This window comes from Sinocyclocheilus grahami, unplaced genomic scaffold (assembly GCF_001515645.1).
Source record: "Sinocyclocheilus grahami isolate Dianchi unplaced genomic scaffold, SAMN03320097.WGS_v1.1 scaffold91.1, whole genome shotgun sequence".
In the NCBI taxonomy this organism is placed as follows: domain Eukaryota; kingdom Metazoa; phylum Chordata; class Actinopteri; order Cypriniformes; family Cyprinidae; genus Sinocyclocheilus; species Sinocyclocheilus grahami.
In genome coordinates this window covers 950,796-972,535 of record NW_015505270.1, presented here as the reverse complement: position 1 = coordinate 972,535, position 21,740 = coordinate 950,796, and the positions used below count along the sequence as shown (strand labels likewise).

The window sequence follows — 21,740 nt, the reverse complement described above, 5'->3', positions numbered from 1 at the left end:
CTAAAAATAAAAAAGAGGCTTCTGCTGACAGCAGATGCCGGCCTGAGACTGCACACACATATACACACATGCACATATGCACACATTTTTCTTTCTTCTTCCTTAACACACAGTCATGCACACAATGTCTCTCTTTACCGCCTCTCTTGAAACACATCCCTCTTAGGTGAGCTTAATTTTCAGATTTTTGTATGGTCCCATTTTTGGTGTCAAACAGAATTGACTTACATAGTCAGATTTTTTTGGTTGGGCTCTTCTCCCTAACCAGCGCCCTGTATCCACGTAGAGTCTAGAATGAGCCAGCTTGCTTACAGTTTTTTCATTCAGTAAGGCTGAAGAAGACAGACTCAGCGCTGAATTCTGTTGACAGCTTCCCATGTCTAGACGATCCTTTTACCCAGTACAGCCTCTGCATTAATTCTGATAGCGTACTCCCTGTATGTTACATACGGTTCACATTACCCAACTCTATCCTGGAAGTCTAATAAATAAATAAATAAATAGACAAGGGTTTACGATACATGATGATGGACATGATGCAGGGAGGCCTGATTGGTTTTGAGTAGGTCAGTTCATTTAGCAGAATTACCCAGCTGCTTCAGGATCAGAGGTGTCTCCTGGAAGGAGGATTGCAAGAGGCTCATTCATGCTGTCATACAGGCTTTTCCAAGGTTTTACGAAAGGGTGCAGGGTTGGTGGCAGAGATCGTGCGGCACACAGTGTTGGTGTTGCTGCATCGGCAGCCAGGACGGGTGGCACGATCGTAGCCACGCTGGAACAGAGTAAGGCACAGCTTGGCAGGAGGGTAGCAGCACAGGCAAGGCAGGCAGAGTGCCAGGAAGGCCATAGCACTCCAGCGGGAGCAGGCGTGAGCTGGGGCGCAGGAGCATGGTCGGTCGAGAGAACTGGCTCTGACATAACAAGCAATTGTGATCCAAACACAACAGCAGTGATTAGAAGAAGTAGTGTCTGATCCCAGTCCCCAGCTGAATTCCTGGCAAGAGCCCTGAATCCTGAATGCTCTCGCAAAAAAAGGTAAGATAGCACGCACCCCCCCATGCCAGAAACTCAAGATAAGGAGGTCCAGGTCGGAAGCACAAAATGCATTTGCAAATTACACAGAGGAGGAAAGAGAAGTCCCGGAGAGTAATTACATCAAATCCAGCAGAGAGCTGTAGTCAGGTCCTATCAGTTTATCTAATTGTTGAAACGGGTCTGCTGTTCATTTCCATGAGCTCATTATTTGGGGCCTGACTTCGAAAACAACATTGGACTTTCCCCCCCCCCCCCCCCCTCAACAAAGAGCACTCTACAGAGCTCTCCCAGAGCACTCTTTAGCCCCACATGCCCTAGACCTCAAACCAGGGCGGTGCTATACTGGGGCGGTAGTCTGGTCTATCATGTCTCTACAGTGAAGCTTGCACAATTCTTTTCTCTTAAACAAATTCTGTGGATAACTGCTACTTAAGTGCCTTCCAAAGTGCTACTGGCTGTTGTTTAGGGAACATTCAGACTTTGGACATGTTAATTCAAATCTGCTTGCATTGTGACAGTGTACACTAGGATATTGACTGTGCTGTTCAGATGAAGTCTTCTCATTTGTAGGCTCTTACCATGACCTCTTAAAAGCATTACTCTAAATGAGCAAGCACCTAGCTGAAACTGATTTAGAGTACAATTTATTTTAGTGGGGTGATGACTGGGATTGAAGGAAAGAGGAATGTTAAACTACACTACTTCAGCATTCATTATGAAATGGATCCGTTTAGAACAGCTATCCTGAAAGCAGAGTTTGGGATCTGTTTCTGTAATCCAGCATTCATCCAAAGCATCGTTTTTTTCAGGTCCCACATTTGAAGACTCTATCCTCTAGTTTTCGCTGGATGGTTTTAACATTTAAAAGGATACACTGTATCTGACGCTCCAAACTTGATAGCATATCTCACATTGGATGAAGTAAAGCAAATCCAATAACCATTCACCACTAATGGCTGTCTGTATTTCTCTTTTTCTTTCAGGTCACAAGAGCCCTGATTCAACATTTTTATCACATTTAAACCACTATAGCAGAGGGAATGGACATGCAAGCAGTGGTGGACAGTAACGGAGTAGTTTTACTTCGTTACTGTAATTAAGTAAATTTTTCAAGTATCTGTACTTTACTGGAGTAGTTTTATTTTAAGTAACTTTTACTTTTACTTCACTACATTCCAAAGCATAAGATCATACTTTTTACTTCACTACATTTCATAAATATTTCATATCGTTACTCCTTATAATATATCACATGCTCTGACACACAGAAGCGTTGTCTGATTCAAGAACTAACTGATTCTTTTCAATTAACCTTTTAAATCGGTTCGCAAATCGCACCGAACGATTAATTCATGAATTAGAATGATCCGATTGCAGCTGTTCTCGAGTCGACAACTCACTGATTCAAATGAACCATTTAGTGCGAGTCTCCAGTGAACTGAATTCACAGGTAAGATCCGGGAGATCTTGTGAGCACGCGCGTGCGACTGATGCTGCTAAAATTATGTTACTAATGTCGAATTTTAGGATTAATTATTGTAACTGAAAATCATATTTAGGTCAAAACTGTCAGTTGTTTGTGAACTAAATCTGCTGTAAAGGGTGATCTATTTAAGCCCACTGAAATGTTTGAATGCAGACACATCAGCATCAGGGGCTCTGTTTTAGGTTAAAAAAAAAACTAAACATTAAAATAACCCAGATTAAATCAAATAACTCATGCACGTTCATATTCCATGCTGCCGTAACGTTAACAGTTTTATTAAAATGCTACGCATTTAGCCCTATGTGATATCTGTTTTTATATTGTTTATCAACAGTAGGCTATACATTTTTATATTGTTTGGATTAACTAGCCGAGTAGACAGATATTAATGCATTATGAAAATATAATTATATTTTCCTTAAAATGTTCTTCCTAACTTCAGGCCTTATTCTCATGTCATATATAACTGTGATGTTCTGCAAAACAACAAGCTTTAAAACACTTTTTTCTTACTGGTGAAAATCAGATGGTCATCTGTTTTCTCTCAGGTACTTCGCAGTGTAAGCTTCACAGTGAACATTACTACATCACTCTCATCAACATAGTCCATATCAACAACAAAAATATATCTTGACTCCATATAGTGGTTATTTTTGGAAAATCCCAGGTATTTTGAGCAGTAGGACTATAAAAAAGATGTGCTAATATAAAATTAAATTAAGTAGCCTATATAAAATTGTAAAATAAATCTATCTATCAGTACTTTTTTACTTAAGTACATAAAAAAATCGAGTACTTTTACTGGAGTAATATTTTATTATATGTATATTTTATTATATGTATCTTTTACTCAAGTACTTGATTTGTGGACTTCGTCCACCACTACATGCAAGAGACATCTGATCTAAAATAAATGAATAAATAAATAAAAATTAATAAAAAGTAGAAGGGAGACTGTGAGGGCACAAGAAGATAACATAATCTAAGACAACACCTGTCCCAGGTTAAGACATTTTAAGTCACAGAACCATGCATACAGCTCAGAGCAAGCGAGAGACAGCTGCATCTGGAGCACCAGAGAGAGAAAAAGAGGGGAGAGAGGGCAGTGTTTACTCAGCCCTGCCTGCCATGAGGGGTAACCTGAAGACAGGCCCCTGCGCTTTGGGAGTATCAGTGCTGAGTGAGCTGTACCTCACGGCTCTGCCCCGGGGCTCCTTGCACCCGTTACCTTGCACACATCCTTGGCCAGGGTAATCCAATCCAGGGCAGGAAGAGGGTGAGAAGAGTATTGTTTATGAATATTATTCATAAACGTCACCACACACCACTGACTGGGAGTAACTTTAAACCTCCAAAGAGGGAGGAGAGAACAGGCAAATGAGAAAAGGCAAAACATTTGTCCCGTAAAGGGTCGTAGGACAACATTGGAACAGCTTGAAGATTTTTCAGAATGTTTATCTATCAGTAGGTGTGGCCTTCAGGTGAATGAGGTGCTGATGCCATCCGTTTGTTTGGGGGCTGATGGGATGTGGGCCAATGACATCATGCTGTGGTGCTATTTTAAAGTCTCCAGTCTCCTTTCATTGACCCCTGCTGCTGCTGATAAGCATCTAGCAATTCTGCAGCCAGCCATAAGGCCAGTCTGACTTCCTGCAGGCTAACTGTCATTAGAGATATCCATTTTCCATTTCTGCTCTCTCTCTGACTCCGATAGAGTGGCAGATTGGCAATTGCTGACTGTGGGTTGATTAGCTGGTAGTCGCAGGGGGTAAGGGCTGAGGGCTTCGCAGAGGGCATATATACGCTCCTAGAGGCCAGGCTTGATTGTGGCTGGTCTTGTGTTGTCAGGCACCAGGACCCTGGGATCTGCCCCTCTCGCCCCTCTGGGAACTCAGTGGGATTGAATGACAATAAACTGTATGAGATTCCGGATGTGCTGAATCCGACCCCCAGGAAGGACTGAAATAGACACTGCAGACAAGCAAGTTTGGGTGAGAGAGAAACAGAGAGAGACTAAAAAGAGGAAGGGGGAGGGTCACTAAGAGAAATATATAACATAAATATAGACTCACAGAGAGAAACACAAAAATGACTGACAAACTGTGCTGTAAATGTAAAACTGTAATGTAAACATTACAGATTAATAGATTAATATTAATAAACTAAACTATTATGACAATATAATCTGAATTAACTGACAGAGTGAGGAAATTTGAGACATTTTAATACATAATAACCACTGTTGTTGTAAGCCTGCACCATTCACAAAATTCACATTCTTTTTACCAGTGTCTACTTTAAGAACTTTATCTCTTAGCTCCAAATACACAGAAACTTTGAAGTAGACCGTTGTGAGCATGCATGTGTGCAGCGCTGTCCCATGTCCTTTCCCACTCCACTTCCAACCTCTCCATCAGCCTCTGCCAGCACAAACTATGTAGTATTGACATCTTGAGGACAATCAATTCCATGCCTTTATGCCTGAAGCCCTGTGCATTGGCTGGGTCAGAGTAGGACTTGAGTTTAGGGCACTACGCGACACACAGAACTCATCTCTCACTCGGATGATATTCTACTCCCATTATATGTCAACTAGATTGTATTTCATTCAGAGAACATCTAGAACTAGATCTAGAGAATCTCAAGAGAATACTATTTGAGCTAAGAAAAAAAAAAAAGTGAAAAATAGACAAAACAGATTAAGACTTAGACTAAAAGAGATTTAAATAAAAAAGCACTTACCCCTAAAAGGAGGGAGATCCATTTTGCGGCAAAACAGTATTTTATGTTTATTTCTTTCTTTATTGCTTTCTTTCTTTCCTTTATGTTTTCTTGAGCAGTTTTCTCTCTTCTGCCTCCAAATGCTTCTTCACAACTGTCCCACACGTGCAAGCAATCCTGGTTCCTTAGCGCTCAGTCATTCCCTCCTGAGAACTGCAACAGCCTTTATCAGGGAACAGCTTGAGCACTGCACGTTCAAGCAGCACTCAGAAGAAAGACACAATTCTTGTGGAAACGAGGGCAACATGTCACACGGAATATCCCAATTTATTTGAATAAGAAACAACAATGTCCCCAGTGCAAAGTAACGGAGAGGAGCTTTGCTTTTCAAAATTACTTCCACATAACAGTGTGGAAAGAGCACAGCAGTGGCTATGTAGTTTGTCTTCTCTCAGTATGAGCTGAAAATGTGAATGTTGGGTTCTTTCTCTCGGACTCTCTGTCTCTCTTTTTCTCTCTCTATCTGTGTTCGGTCAGCGCTTCCTGCTCATGCGATCATCCACTCACTCCCAGAGAGTGTGTGTGTGTGTGTGTGTATATGTGTGTGTGTGTGAGAGAGAGAGAGAGAGAGAGAGGGTGGGAAACAGTGAGGGAGAGAGGGAGGGAGATGGGACGGGGAGGAGGAAGAGGAGGAGGGTTGGTTGGATATGAATGGTAGAAGGAAGGAGGCTGGGCTGAGGGGGTTGGGGTTGGGGTGCTTGGTTTTGCTGGAGATAGTTAATGGCTAAGTGGCATCATCGGGCTGAAACCCAATCTCTCATTTTCTCCCCCTCAGGAACTGTTCTATATGATTCCCTGAGCTAAGCCTAACGAGATGGACAGAGGGAGGGAGGGAACAGGAGATAAAGAGAGAGAGATGATGAAGACAGTGAGAGATAGACAAAAAGAACGAAGATATGAGTCAACAATATGATAGATGATGAAAACAATGAGGGAGAGAGATGAGAAACACAATAACTGACAAGAACTTCATGGAGAAATATGCGTCGGTTCTTGGAACCATAAAGAGTTTAATATAACAGAACAGCTCAGGCAGCATTCTGAATACATATCAACAGCTTCATTCATGCTGATTTTGACACCAACTGATTAAAAGTCTGAAGTTAGCTCTGAGAAAAGATAGCATTTGTTTGCAGATGCCACTTGGTTTGATAATGTTTCTAACGCAATAAAAGGGTGTTTTAAATGTCTAAAAGTGTCCAAATATATTTTGGGGCACTGTATAAGGGAAATAAGTGCAGGGCCACTCTACATTAAAAAAATAATAAATAAATAAATAAAATCAGAAGAAGACCTTAAACTTCACGATTAATGACCATGAACAGAACGTGGAGGTATATGAACATCACGTGCCACTTTTTACTCTAAGAGCTTCATGTGGTTGTAGACTCAACATTTGGGAACTCACTGACCCATTCTGATGTGTTTGTGCCAGCTAGCAGCTGTCCTAGAGCTGGTTACATCCTAGAACAGTGAATAATTCAGTGTCTCAATCGAGTGCATGACGGATTGGAACCCAGCCCATGTTCTTTTCCACTTCACTTCAGTCATTGCCAAAAGACAACAAACTGCCTTATCATAATGGCAGTGAAATTTTCAAGTACGAACAAATGAAGATTTGTAAAATCTTACTTATCCTTACTTGAAAGTAAGGATTATTTATGGTCTGCAGTGTTGAAAGGTTTATAATTTTCCAGAATGGAAATAAACAAAAGAATAATGTGAATGCACTGGCTGGAGAATAAAATATACAGGATATTCATATGTGTTCATGTCAGACTATTGATAGCACATGGACGGTATCTCCAAGGTAACAGGACACATTTTGTGTGTATGTGAGCATATGTGTGTGTGTGTGTGTGTGTGTGTGTGTGTGTGTGTGTGTGTGTGTGTGTATGTGGGTGTGTGTGTGTGTGTGGGGGTGAGGGGTGTGTGAGTGAGTGAGTGTGTGTGTGTGTGTGTGTGTGTGTGTGTGTGTGTGTGTGTGTGTGTGTGTGTGTGTTAATGTGAGTGTGTGTATGTCTGTGTGCGTAATGGGGCAGGAAGAGGGGTGCTTCCTGGCTTCCTGTCGAGGGAAATAGCTAGGATGGCCAAACAGTGCAGAGAGAAGAGAGTGAATCAGGTTTCTCTATATTAAACACACTCAAAACACATGACTGAACCACTTCAGCCCAAAAACTTACATTTATAAATTTAACATGCAGTATAGTTAAACATTTTATTTACTTTTAAGTAAGTTTTAAAAAGAAACTTTTTAAACTTTAGAAACTGACAGGAATTTTTTTTTTTAAATACTCTTAAAGGTCTCTCAATTTTTGGGGGGGAAAAAGTTTTTTTTCTAACAACGTTTCTATGGTACAATTTTATAAAAAAAAAAAATTTTTTTTAAATCTAATTGAACATAATTTAAACGTAAATGCATGATTATGTAAGGCTAATGACAGTGTAAATGTTTGAAATCAATGCTGTCAAACCTATAAATTGTTAAACTTATAACTTATTAGCTGATTTTATAGTCGTTTTACGTTAGATATTTTATCATTTACAGTTGTTCAAAATTGACCCAATTTTTTATATTTATAATGGATTGTGAAGGCAAGCTCTAGATACTTTATCAAAGGCAATATCAAACTGATGGAAAATGGACAGAAAATTGTCCTTTTTTATTATGGAAATGAAAAACATTTTATAATTTAAATTGGTTGTTTTGTTTTGTTTTACTGTGAAAATAAGTTATAATGTACAGGAATCTGATTGGATTAGATCTTTAAGTAGGTGTTTGTCACAAAAATTCAATTGAGTATAAGTATCTGTTTCAATAATATTGGAGTGAAGTACAAATTTCCCAAAATAATACATTTATAGCAATGACGTAAAATTACTCCAGTCCTTTTTATCTTCTCCAATCTATATGATGCAATAGCATGTATCCATCTCATTTTCTATCAGTATGTGTGTGAGTGTGATGGGAACATTGACTGGTTTGCATTTTCCCCCAAGGCCTGCCACTGCCTCAGCCCATGGCAATCATACTGCCAGAGAGAGAGAGAGAATGAGAGAGAGAGAGGCAGTACTGGGCCATAGAAGGATCAATGTTAAATGGCCTGGTTAATGACCGGCACACAGCTGACAAAGTCATTCATTTCTGCCGGCACTATGCATTCTGTGTGTGCGTGAACAAGAGGGATTTGCACGTTTGTCTGTTTGAAACACAAAATGAAAAATAAAGATAGAATGAGGGGGGGGCAGAAAAAGACCAAACAGGCTAGAAAAACAAATAAAAGCCCAATGGACTTCTGATGTTGGGGTCTGATAAATAGAGAAACTGAGAGTGTTTGTGTAATTGTGCGTGTGTCTTCTGTTATGACAGTGTTAGTGTAATGATCACTTCCCATGTCAAAGCACCACTGCAGATGAAGCTGTAATACTGAGTTACAAAACACCCCTCACTCATGGCCCTGCCTCATCCGGGTCGGTTAAAGGGATAGTTCACATAAAATAAATGAATATTCTGTCACCATTTACTTAGCCTCACCTTGTTCTAAACCTGTATTCTGAAGACCATCTTTTCAATATAATGAAAGGGAATGAGATCTGAGGCTGTCATGTTTCAAAAAAGCCAGTATTGGGGAAAGTTACTTTTAAAAGTAATGCATTACAATATTGCGTTACTCCATAAAAAAGTAACTAATTGCATGACTTAGTTACGCTTTATGGAAAGTAATGCATTGCATTCCTTTTGTGTTACATTTTGTCATCTGGGCTGGGCTTGCGTAATGGTTTATTTAAAAACACAAAACACAAAACACAAAAGTTATATTTTGGCATCTGTAAGTTAAATTAATAAGCATCTGGCTAAAGGAAGTGCCCCTGCACCTCACTCCCAATTTCTCTCAATATGGTGATAGGAGAGGTGTTCATGAATAAATGGGAAAACTAAGTAACTTACATTACTTATTTGAAAAAAAGTAATTTTCTTGTACATTTTTAAGTAATGCGTTACTTTACTAGTTGCTTGAAAAAGTAATCTGATTATGTAACTTGCGTTAGTTGTAATGTGTTACCCCTAACACTGAAAAAAGCACAATAAAATATCATAAACCATATTGTGTAATGCTGAAGTTATTTCTTGTGAATGTGCAAGACTGTTTGTTATAAGCTACTATAAGTAAAATAACTAGAAGAATAACAAAGTGCAGTAAACTGTAAAAATGTTGCACTAAAAACCCCACTAATTCATCCACTCTAGCTGTCATTGGCATTGCTTTAAGAGTTCATTGGAGAAGTAGTGATGTGTGATTTATGAATAAATCCTTTTTTGAATCTTTTCAATGAACTGATCTAACTCACAGATTCCTTTTGAATGATTCGTTCCCGAATCAGACCCTGTTGGTTCTCAAGTTCAATTCGCTCACAGCAGTAAATGGCTTAAAATTTCAGAGTCATATGAATCACTTCTATGCCACATTTACCGTACCTCTGCATCATTTTTGGAGCTTGTACCTCCTATTCATTGAAGCTGCGTGGAAAAGAGTGACCGATACAGAATTAAAAATTTGTCCTTTTGTGTTCCACAGAAAGAAAGTCATAAAGTTTTAGAATGACATGAGAGTGAGTAAATTATGATTTTTTTGTTGTTGCATGAACTGTCCCTTTAAACTAACCCCCAGAAAGCAGACTGAGCCATTCTTGCAGAATCCTTGATGTATCATTTTTAAAGCAGCCTTAACTCCACACACTCAGGTGGAGCTTATACTTCCAAACAACTAGTCAAGCCCTCTCATCCTCCTGCTCTGTACCACTGAGCTGTGTAAACACCACCATCTGTATCTGATCAGAATTAATGCCCACCCCCCTCCGTTCTCCCCATCTTTCCCCGCTGCCCCTCTCGCAGCCTGGTCCCATTCACACATGGAGATACTTACAAATCATCACCCCATTACACGGACATAGGCGAAGATGTGAACACACACATATCCACAAACCCATCAAAACACAACCCAAACTCCTCTCGCAGTCAAACACACAAACACGCATTCCCTGTCCCCCTTTCGCACCACGTAATTGTCGCTAATAGTTTGGGGGGTGAAGTATCCATAATCCATTAAGTGAACCGAGCTCTCTGATTGGCCGAGCCGACGGCCCCTTGGAATAGCCGAGCTGGCCGCCAGCCAGAGGCTCATTTCCTGCAGTCCTGAGAGCCTCCAGCCACTCCCGCTGCAAATGCACTTCCTGACTATGTATAAAATTTGTATTAATGGCCAGGAGTGCATCAGCAAAGGCTCGGCGAAGGAGAAAGAGAGAGAGGATGACAGAGACGGATGGAGTGAGGGGAAAGACAGCATTAAGTATGATTGAGCTCTGATAGAGGGAGGGAAGAAGAAGGAGAGTTTCCAGAATGCCCTTTTAAGAACATCTTTAAGACAGTGCAGACCTGCCATAAGTGTCTGTTCGTTGTCTCATAAACAGATAAACAGAAAACAGAGGAAGAAATGGGCAGATAAAATGAAAGACAAGACTTGATGAATGAGTATGAGAGAAAACACTTTGAGACACCAGTATGTCCTAATAAATACTCTGTTTGGGGTCCGAGACACTGCTGAATGGTTTAAACTGTCAACATTTAGGGGTACGCTAGTCTGGAGAGAGGCTATAAAACCTAGGTATATAGACTGAAAGAAGGCTGAGAGCATGTGGAAAGATAACACAAATGAAAGCAGTCGCTCAACTTTTCCCTGGAGAGGTCAGGAGGCTTACCGGAGAAAGGTGAAGTGGCTGAGGCAAAGTGGCAGCCAATGGCTGAAGACGGAGGTAGGGTCCCAAAGAGGTCTCCGTGTCAGGAGAGTTTGTGTATGTGAGGGCCGAGTGTGAAGGGGGACTCCAGTGACCCTTGACAGGAACCCTAGTTATAGGAGCAAGGGGGTCGACAGGTCATATGAAGTAGATACGCTGAGACTATAAAGGAATAATTCATGCAAACATTAAATTCTGACATTGTTTACTAGAGCTAGGTATTGACACAAATTGAGTTCCCAATTCAGTTTGATTAATTTGGATATATGTCCAGTACAGTACGGCGTCAATTTTCCTTAAGGGAGAAAAAAACTCTCAGTTGGCTGTAAATTGTACAGGGAAACCTGTCCATTGGTACTATAATAATCCCTTGTGAAAAAGAAGTACACTTAAGCATACTTTTAAAAAGAGCACTTATCATGGAAATTAAAGAATGTACTTAAGTGTGAAGTGAATGTAATGTTTTCAGACACTTCAAATTTCATGTTACAATTAAATGAAAATGTATTATAGTTTATATTTATATTAAATGTCGTTAGTTAAACTTAAGAGTGGTCTCTTTTTTACCCACTTAAATAGGACATAAGTACATCTTATGTAATTTCATAATTATTATGTCATTCATAATTATATGTATATGAAATATGATTAAAGTGTAATGTTGAATGTACATTTATGGTACGCTAAAATATACTTTAATGTCATTTCTGTTGAAACCTGTATTTAAATATATTTGTAAATACACATTTGTAATGATGAAGTTGCAATTTAGTGCATTTAAAATATAATAACTTTGTGTACTTTACATGTGCTTTACTGTGTTAGTCAACGCATCAAATTAAGTGTACTTCTTTAAAGCTTGACATAAGATAAGTATAACAATAATTTAAAATGCACTACAAAGTAAAATGTTTAATTTGACGTCATTACAAAGTGTACATGAAAGTTACTTTAAGTAAACTTAAGATACCTTTTATATTATATTATATTATGTTAAATTATGTTATGTTACGTTATATTGTATTACAGTATATGCAAGTACATTGAATACAAGTAATCACAGCCGTCTAAATTCAATTGCAATTTCACTATTAGTTGACTAATGAGTCATGGACACTGAAGTAAATTATAATGTTGCATGACAAGCTGTTTTATTGACTGTCTTTCAGTGGTTGTAACATTGACTTATTAGCCGTTAAATTAGACATGATAGCTGATAACATAGACATGACATAACTGAGAAAAAAAAGCATAGGCTAAAAGATCTTGGGATTTAAGAATCGATATTGGTTCATCAAAATGAAAACTGATTAAAATTGATTAATCACTATTGCCAACCCAGCTCTATTGTGTACTCACCCTCATATTGTTCCAAACCTGTTTGACTCTCTTTCTTCAATAGAACACAGAAGATTATATTAGGCAGACGGTCCAAGCTACTCTTTTCCATACAGTGAATACAAACAGTGACGAGAACCTGTCAAAACGGACAAAAATACTATTAAACGTTATTTTGTATGATTAATTTAAAATTGTAATACATTAAAAAAAATTTAAATATCAAATCTCATTTGTGAATTATATTCTGATATCCAAATATTTAATAGTCTTGAAATGCATTACAAGACATGTGAGAATCACCAGCGTTTGGCATCACTGACAGCATAGCATCATATTTTGAACAACCACATATGATAATTGTCAACAAAATGAACATTCTTCAAAACATCTTCTTTTGTGTGCAAAAAAAAGCACATTTATACAGTATTTCCTGGAGTTTTTATTTTTATTTTTTTAATTAGGGTGCTAAACACAACGGTATGTCCACTAAGAGGAGAAGAAAAATCACATCACTGATTGTGTCTGGCTGGCTATTTGTTGGGAAAATAGGTCAAACTGGACAACTCAACCCTTCCAGTTAGTAGTAACAAACATAAAGATACATTTAAAAAAATATTATGTATTAAGTTATTATATTTGAAGCAATGTAAAAAAAAATTAAAAATCATAAAATTTTTAATGAGACTTTCATGTGATATAGTTTTTATAAATTATGCGTTAATAAACAATGTAGTTTAATGTTATTAATATTGCAGCGTTTTTTCCTTGTTGATAGTCGGTATAAAATGCACACACATATACTAGACCAAATCCAGAGTGGAGAATTCATTTACAGCAATCTGACCACCTCAAAAACATAGAATATTGCAAAAAGTTTGTTCCTTTGCCATTTGCCAAGTGACCACTGGCATCGTGTGACAGGAGGCTGGCCAGCGGTTGCCAACTCTACCTGCATACAGTGTAGAATAAAACTATTAATATATGCTGATGTGACAATGGAAAATGATGTTGGTGATGGGATCAGTCATTCCGCAGGGGAAGCTGAGGGTGTTCTGCTGACATGATATGCGATTATGAATATTAATTATTGAAGTGCAGCAAGAAGTGAGGAAATATGAACCTGGGGCGGAAGCACTTCTGTCTGAATCAGTCTCTCTCACTGTTGAGTGTAGAGTGGACAGGGCCTAATAGCACATCCAGAAAAACTTACTCAAAGCTTTTACTAAAGTCTCTGTTGAGCAGTTTCGAGATGCCCTTAGTTCACCCCAAAAATCTATCTATCTATCTATCTATCTATCTATCTATCTATCTATCTATCTATCTATCTATCTATCTATCTATCTATCTATCTATCATCATTCTCTCTGTCCATAAGGCCTATAAACCTACAAGGACTTGTAAATGTTTTCAGAACATTCCAAATAGTGATACAATTACATTCTATAAATTTATTTGAATTTCAATTAATTTGAATTCCGCTTCCTTAAAATATTGTTTGCTGCCTCAGTTCAAATTCAATTCAGTTCAATTCATATTGAGAAATTCCGCCACCTAACATAACATTTTTATTGTTTCCAGCATTTCCAATCAAGCTATAATTATGTCAAAATATGCAAAAAGTGTAAACAGGATTTAGTACATAAAGTACTAGCTATAAAAATAACCCTAACAAATGAATTGGCAATTTTATTCCTGCAGGGTTAAAAGTGTAATTTCTACCAAATAAATAACTATATTACACTATTTTTGTATGAGTAAAATGCCAAAAAATAAAAATAAAAATGGGACTACTGTGCTGCATGTATGTTGGACATTGTTAGGGGACAAATTACAGTATATAAATTATTGAGAGTGTGAAAAGTGTGTTTTAAATCCACAGGGACAAAAGGACATGTAAGACACACTATTATGTGTTATACTGAAATACAAAATAACTATATTTTGCATAACATTTGTCTATTTATGCAAAAACAGCACCAACTAAGCATTCATCAGTTCTAAGTCAACTACAGCTCAAAAAAATCATGAGAAATAAGTTGGTTCCTTTTTTTGTTAAACGAGTCTGTGCCTATTCACATGAATCAGTGTCTCTGGGAAATGGGAAAAACAGTCTGTGAAAAAAAAGCAAGCATGCAAAAAATTCCAGACACAAACAGAAACAACTAAATAAATACAGTGGAGACACACTGGAGAAACAGAGGAAAAAAAGATCATGGAACACATGATTTACACAAGAGAAACACATCCTGACACACACACAAGCATCCTCAGAGGATGCAGCACAGGTATTCACACACACATGCACACTAGGGTGGCCCTTATTTTTGGACTTTTGAAATCTTTTGCTCTCACCCGCCCAGTCAACTCCCCTTCATAAGAAATGGAAACGAACCAAGTTTTGCTTAATGACCATAATAGCCCATAATTAATAATTATACAAGATTATTATTAAACTGTGAATTAGGTTAAAAACGAGAACACAGAACAGTGTTGTTAGTCTTAAAATGTTAAATTACGTCAGCACTGATGGACACCAACATGTAGCACTGTTGCACTTCAGGCATCCCGTGTTCGAATCCCAGCTCGTGGACCTTTCCTGATCCTGTCTCCCTATCTCTCTCACACTTTGCATCCTCTCCACTTACTGTCCTATCGAAATAAAGGCATAAAATGAAAAAAAAAAGTCAAATTACAACACTGCTGATAAGAACTGATATTTGAAAAATTGTGAACTGATCTAGATTGTGATGGTGAAGAAAGTGAACTTGGAACAAAACTGAGATCTGATCTAGATATTTATGATGATCCAATAAATCCTTCAACCACAGTACTCTTGCAGGGACCTGGAAACAGATTTCGGGGCTCTCTGATAATCTGCATAATGAACTGCCATTGTTGTAACATGTTGCCAAGTATGGTAACCCATACTCAGAATTTGTGCACTGCATTTAACCCAAACAAGAGCACACACAGCAGTGAGTAGTGAATACACACACACACACACACACACAGACAGAACAATGGGCAACAATTTGCTCCAGCGCCCGGGAAGCAACAGGGTTCTCACACACACACACACACACACACACACACACACACACACACACACAGACAGAACAATGGGCAACAATTTGCTCCAGCGCCCGGGAAGCAACAGGGTTCGGTGCCTTGCTCAAGGGCACCTCAGTCGTGGTTACTGAAGGTGGAAGTGAGCACTGTACATTCACTCCCCCCATACTGAGACTTGAACCCACGACCTTCAGGTTACAAGTGTGACTCTCTAACCTTTAGGCTGCAACTGCCCCTCATCTAATAGAAACAGTCAAACATTTATCAGTGAACAAAACCTCCACTAATATAACCAATCAGATCTTGAAGTACCTGTTGATAAAAAAGATACATTCTTTGAGCATACCCTAAATGTCAAATTATCTGGATGGTATTTTGCATACATTACATACTTCTAGTGGAGAAACAAGTGAGGGGGTGAGAGGTTAACATACCCCTCCCCCCCCCAGTAAGCCACCCTAACACACACACTGGTTTCCATGTATTATGGGGACATTCCGTAATGGTTTTTATACTGTACAAACTGTATTTTTTATCCCCTTACCATACCCCTACCCCTAAACCTACAGATCACAGAAAACTTTCGGCATTTTTAGATTTAAAAAAAAAAAAAGTATGGTTTAAAAGCTTTCCTCATGGGGACCAAAAAATGTGCCCACAAGGATAAGGACTGTGGATATTGCCATATTTGTGGGGACATTTTTCCCCATAATGTAAGGTATACCTGAACAACACACACACACACGCATAAAGCAACCAAGAGAGAAAAACCTCAATGGTTCCTCTTGAATAATCAGATTAATGGTTAATAAAATACAATATTATAATGCAAAGCTGTATAATAAAATACTGTATCTTGCCAAAGTCAAAAGCACATAAAAGTGCACACGAGAGATGGTGTGTGTGATATAGAGAGAGAGAGAGAGTGTGTGTGTGTGTGTGTGTGTGTGCGTGAGAGAGAGAGAGAGAGAGAGAGAGAGAGAGAGAGAGAGAGACTGAGCAGTGTCTGTAAACCCAATATCCTCTGTGGCCCCAGGGGCTGGGAGTGCACGGCCAGTGCAGGAAGAGATGGGCTGCATTATCCACATCAAAGCTCTGAATTATCTGCATAATCAATGCCTTTGCATTACTGCCCCTGCTCTCCCACTGCACTGTACAGCACAGCAAGGCCATGGGATCATCCAGAGAGAGAGAGAGAGCTAGCAAACAAGTGAAGGGGAAATGTCATTATGGGGTGATGTCTGTTCTTAAAATATTTGTAGGTGCTGTGGGACAGCAGGCATTGGTGGTGTTTAGCACCTTTCTGATGGGTGTGGGCTGATTTTTAGAATAGGTACTGCAAAATTCCTCTCTCTCAGTTGATCTCTTATGTCATTATCTGTTACTGCATCTCATCTTTGTAAATGTAGCAGTATGGTGCAAACTGCTTGTTATATAGACCGCTGGTGATATTATATTTAACAAATTACATTTTTGAATTTCAACGTAACTGCAGTATATGCACATTGCCTAAATAACCAAATAATAACAAACAAAAAATATGCAAGGTCATTGCCGTTGTTTGCATTTTGAAATGAACTTTCAGGATTATCATAAGTAGCATTTAGAGGGAAATGCTTTCATTTACTCCATTTTATGAAATGAATGAATCATAATGGTAGTCAAGCCACTTTCAGATATAATGAGCGCATTGTTCAAATGGAGGGGAAGTTTAATCGCTGTCCTGTGATAGAAAGGAAAAGTTGTTGTTTAGCGCTCTCTGGTGACTAGATTAGCTACTTCTTGACTCTTATCTTTTCCTACTTTTTACCAATTCATTCTACGGTTATTATCGTTAAACTTTTCGTTACTTGAAACTAAATTAACAGAAATAAAATTAAATATGGAAACGCTTTTATTTAAGCTAGTTTAATAGAATAAATAAATTGATAAAAAAAACTTTTTGAAAAACTGAACACATTTAGTAAAACTTTAGGTAAAATTAAAGTGAAAACAAAATATAAAAATACAAATTCTAAATATTAACAAAAGCTATATTAGTATACGAATAATACTAAAATAGCTGATTCATACAGAAACAAATTTGAACTATTATTGCAATGTGTAAAAAAAACTCCAAAATAAACTTCCAATCCAAATATAATTAGAAAACAAAGCTTTATACTTTGGAGTTCAGGTTCAAAGTGCAAGAGAAATAAACACCCGCAGGTGTCAAGAGGTCAAACATCTTTATTTCAAGCACAAACAATTACAAGATGTAAAGTTACACCCACAAAAGAGATAAATGCTGCAGATGTAACAGTTTGTAAAGTATATGAATTTAAAGGGGCACTCCAACACATTTCAGTAGATGCATTTAGTCAGGATATCACACATCAAACATAATTTTCTTTGAACACAGCATTGTTCTACAGTTCTAAGAGAAGAATACCTTTAGTCACATCAAGATATTTAAAAAATGTCCACATATCCAAGCTACCTGTAATGCTACAATCAACCGCTTGATGACAACACAAACCATTTATTCTTTGCCACTCTCAAATGCTAACAATTGCACTGTAATAAAGGTAAACCTAGAAAACTCTAAACTCAAACATAGCAATGTCCCTTCAAGTGTCAGAGTCTTATGAAGAAAAATAAAGTGAAAAAAAAAGATTCATGCAGATATTGTAGAAACATTCAATGTACCATGACAAAAACATCTCAGCAGTTTCAGACTGTTATAAAAACAGAAATGTTGATGGAGGCCCTATGGCAGCCAGCGTTTACTAAGCAGAATTATTATTTTTGTTAATTTTATAATAATTTTTATTTCTTTCTTATTTTACTTCTGACCACTGTTTAGATATAGGACAAAATTGACCATTTGACAGATTTAATTTTCCATACAGTATAGCTTACAGAAATCACTGTTACCCCATGTGCTATCAATCACTTTAAAACAGTAAAACCCCTCACCAGCTTACATTACATATTAGTGGTCTACCGAAGTATCAGCCAGACTAATAAATAAGCAGATATTTGGCATTGGCTGAACACTGTGTAGGCGCCTCCTTGAGTCAGTTATAACATCAGACAGCTTTAGATAATGTGATTTTCTGTTTTAAAATATTTCTTATTTTTGTGTTTGCCTTTTCTATGGTTTCTATACACACTACTGTTCCAAAGTTTGGGATAATTTTTGTTTCATTATTATTGTTATTATTATTTTAAATGAATACTTTAGAAAGATGCATTAAATTGATCAAATGTAACTTAACTGGTACCAAAAAAAAAATACATATTTCAAATAAATTCAACTTTCTATTAATCAAAAAGATGTGAAAACTTGCAGCATAACTGTTTTCAGCATTGATAATAATAAGAAATGTTTCTTGAGAAACAAATCAGCATATTAGAATGAATTCTGAAGGATCATGCGACACTGAAGACTGGAATAATGGCTGCTGAAAATTCAGCTTTGCATCACAGATATAAATTACATTTTAAAATATATTCAAATAGAAAACGGTTACTGTAAATCCTAAAAATATTTCACAATTTTTCTGTTTTTACTGTTTGATCAAATAAATGCATCTTTTAAAAACTTATTTTTATATTTCTATATAGTGGGTCATCCTGCAATCTGCATGGGTCATTGAAAAACGTGCATCGGTCGACCACTATGACACATATGCATAATTTTCTACATAAAGCATCACCTCTGTGACGTAACCAAAAAAATAAAAAAATTAACATTTGCATAATTAATGTACCCAAATGAATAAGAAAACCAAGAAAACCAGCAATCACCTTTTACATTACAGACAATACTCAACTTTTATTCCAGTCAAGGTATATACTTGCATATCATTCCTCTCCAAATATTTACATGCTTACAGTAGTATTGACTAGAGGCTACTAAAGGTTGTGGTGCATCATATGAAGAGATGACTCAACAATATAAAAATAACTATCAGTAGTCACACGGTATTGTGTCAGCTGTGATTAAATGCTGTTTTAGTTCTTACTTCATACGGCATTATCCAATTCCAAAGCATAACAACTAAAAAGTCAGCGCCACCATCACCAAAAGGAGCCACTGGAAAGAGGGCAGCATGCAGAGAATAAGATTTGGACGGGGGAAACGGGGAGGCCTCTAAATCTTCTTCCTGTTCATTCCTGTCAGAAAGAAACAGTTGGATTGGTAATAACAGAACACAAAAGGGAGGAATTCACGAGGCAGTTGCGCCACATTCGCATGCTGTATTTTAGTGGGAAAACGTATTCTTGTTCACTGACCAACTGATAACTTTCTTATCCCCCGTCAACGTTTATTATAGCTCGAGAATGCTTGTCAGATTTCACGATTTGTTTTGTATAGTAGTATGAATGATAAAATGTTGCTGGCAAACTTCTGACTTTCTTTGTAGTAAAATCTTGAATTTCTGCCCAGTCTGTCCTCATTCTGATGTGAATATGTGGAAACTCACGTTGGCTTCCTTCCCAGAAATGAGACCAAAAATTGGTTCATCCATTCAGAAAAATATGACTACAAGATTTGTCAACTCAACACGTTTTGTAAAGACATTCTGGCACTGCAGGTGTCGATGGAAACAATCACTGGCCTATAGAGCTCAAACATACAGCACATGTTGACATTTTGTCTTAAATTATAACTAGTGCAAAAACTCAGCACCTATATTTTCAGTGGTCTTTATTGCAAGTCTTGCTTATGGCAAGACAATTCTTCGTTTAAGCAGCAATGTGATTAAATATGCATTCTGCTTTATTGCATCAGTTTTTTCATCTTTTATTGTGTGTAAAATAATGAAGTCACTGGCAAAAAAGTTATTTTGTGACCAGTCTTACGCAAGTCGGGCTCAGAATGACAACCTCATTCATTTATGCCCAAGTAGAATTTAACATGGGCCCTGTATGCCAGGGAGCGATCTATTATTAACTACTGTACCCAGACAACACATGCTGAAGATAAATGCTCTGGACAAGGTATGAAATGATGTGAGACTTCTAGTGCAACTAAAGCAAACAGTTTCTTCAATCTGTATCTTTTTTCTTTTTTTTACAGGAAACATACATGTATCACTGAGAACAGAAAACTCTAGCACAAAGTGAATAAACTACTGTAGAAAAAGGTTTGAGGTCAGTATAATTTTGTAATGTTAAAAGTATGAAAGTGTTTTTTTCTTCAGGATTCGTTGATGAATAAAAAGTTCAAAAGAACAATTTATTTGAAATAAAACAATCTTTTGTAACATTGTAAATGTCTTTACTGCCATTTTTAATTAATTTAATGCATCCTTGCTGAATAAAGTATAAATTTCTTTAAAAAAAATCTTACAGACCCCAAACTTTTTAATGGCAGAGTATGCGATATTAAATATAATAAATTATATAATAAACCCAGACTTTAGTTCTATTAGACCATTTGTTGTGAATGTTTTGGTTACTGTACCTTTAAGACCCCTAAATGCCCTCCTTTTCTAAAAGCTTTTATTTCAAAACATCATAAAACATTTGATATTTTATATGAGCCCTTTTAAATGACCAAGGTAAAAGGCATTTCTACACTGCACCTACAGAAATGTGTCCCTTTCCAAACAATTTCAAGTCTTACAATCTAGAAGATTCGCGAGGTGACCCCCGTACTCTTGATGATGACAGTCCTGTCCTCTTTAATGGGTGGTTTGTACTGGTAGTCGTCACTCAGCAGTCCCAGAAGAGGGTACTGGTTCATGTATCTGTTCCATGATAGGAAAAAGTTTACAATGACGATTAGGACCGAATTGCAGTTTAGTTTTCACATGGTACTTATATGCAATAAACACACACACACACCTCTTGGTAACGACAGTCTTCGTTGTACTGCTGGAGTTGTCGATCTTCTGCTGTTTAAGTCGTCTGATTTCCTGAGAGTGCAAGGTCATAGGTCAGAATGAAGTACTCCAGTAGAAAAGAAGAAAGGTTATCTGTTCAAATTGTACAATGAATTCACATTCCTCAAGAGTAATGAGGCTGAGCTAACGCAGAGACGGAAGAAAACAAAAGAATGTCAACTATGACATTCTTGCTTATAATAAGGGTGCTCCGATCAGGATTTTTGGATCCGATCACCGATCGTCAATCACAGGAAGCAGTAGTTGCTCCAACTAATGGATTTGACGGCCTGGAACCAATTTATACTAGGGTTGGGCGATGTCTACCAAATTGGCATCGGACGATGTCTGCAGTGAAA

The 21,740-nt window shown here is 37.6% G+C and overlaps 1 protein-coding gene across 2 annotated transcripts in view; it reads right to left on the bottom strand.

Annotated features, from left to right (window-relative positions):
- Positions 1-19,047: 19,047 nt before the first annotated feature.
- Positions 19,048-21,740, bottom strand: part of LOC107587207 (protein POF1B-like) — a 20,141-nt gene continuing 17,448 nt past the window's right edge. For both annotated transcript variants that reach the window (XM_016274886.1, XM_016274885.1), the window contains 3 exons: positions 21,344-21,414; positions 21,123-21,246; positions 19,048-19,666 (listed from right to left, as the gene is read on the bottom strand). In XM_016274886.1, the coding sequence (XP_016130372.1) occupies positions 21,126-21,246; positions 21,344-21,414 (192 nt within the window). In that variant the 3' untranslated portion in view covers positions 19,048-19,666; positions 21,123-21,125. The remainder of the gene's footprint in view (positions 19,667-21,122; positions 21,247-21,343; positions 21,415-21,740) is intronic.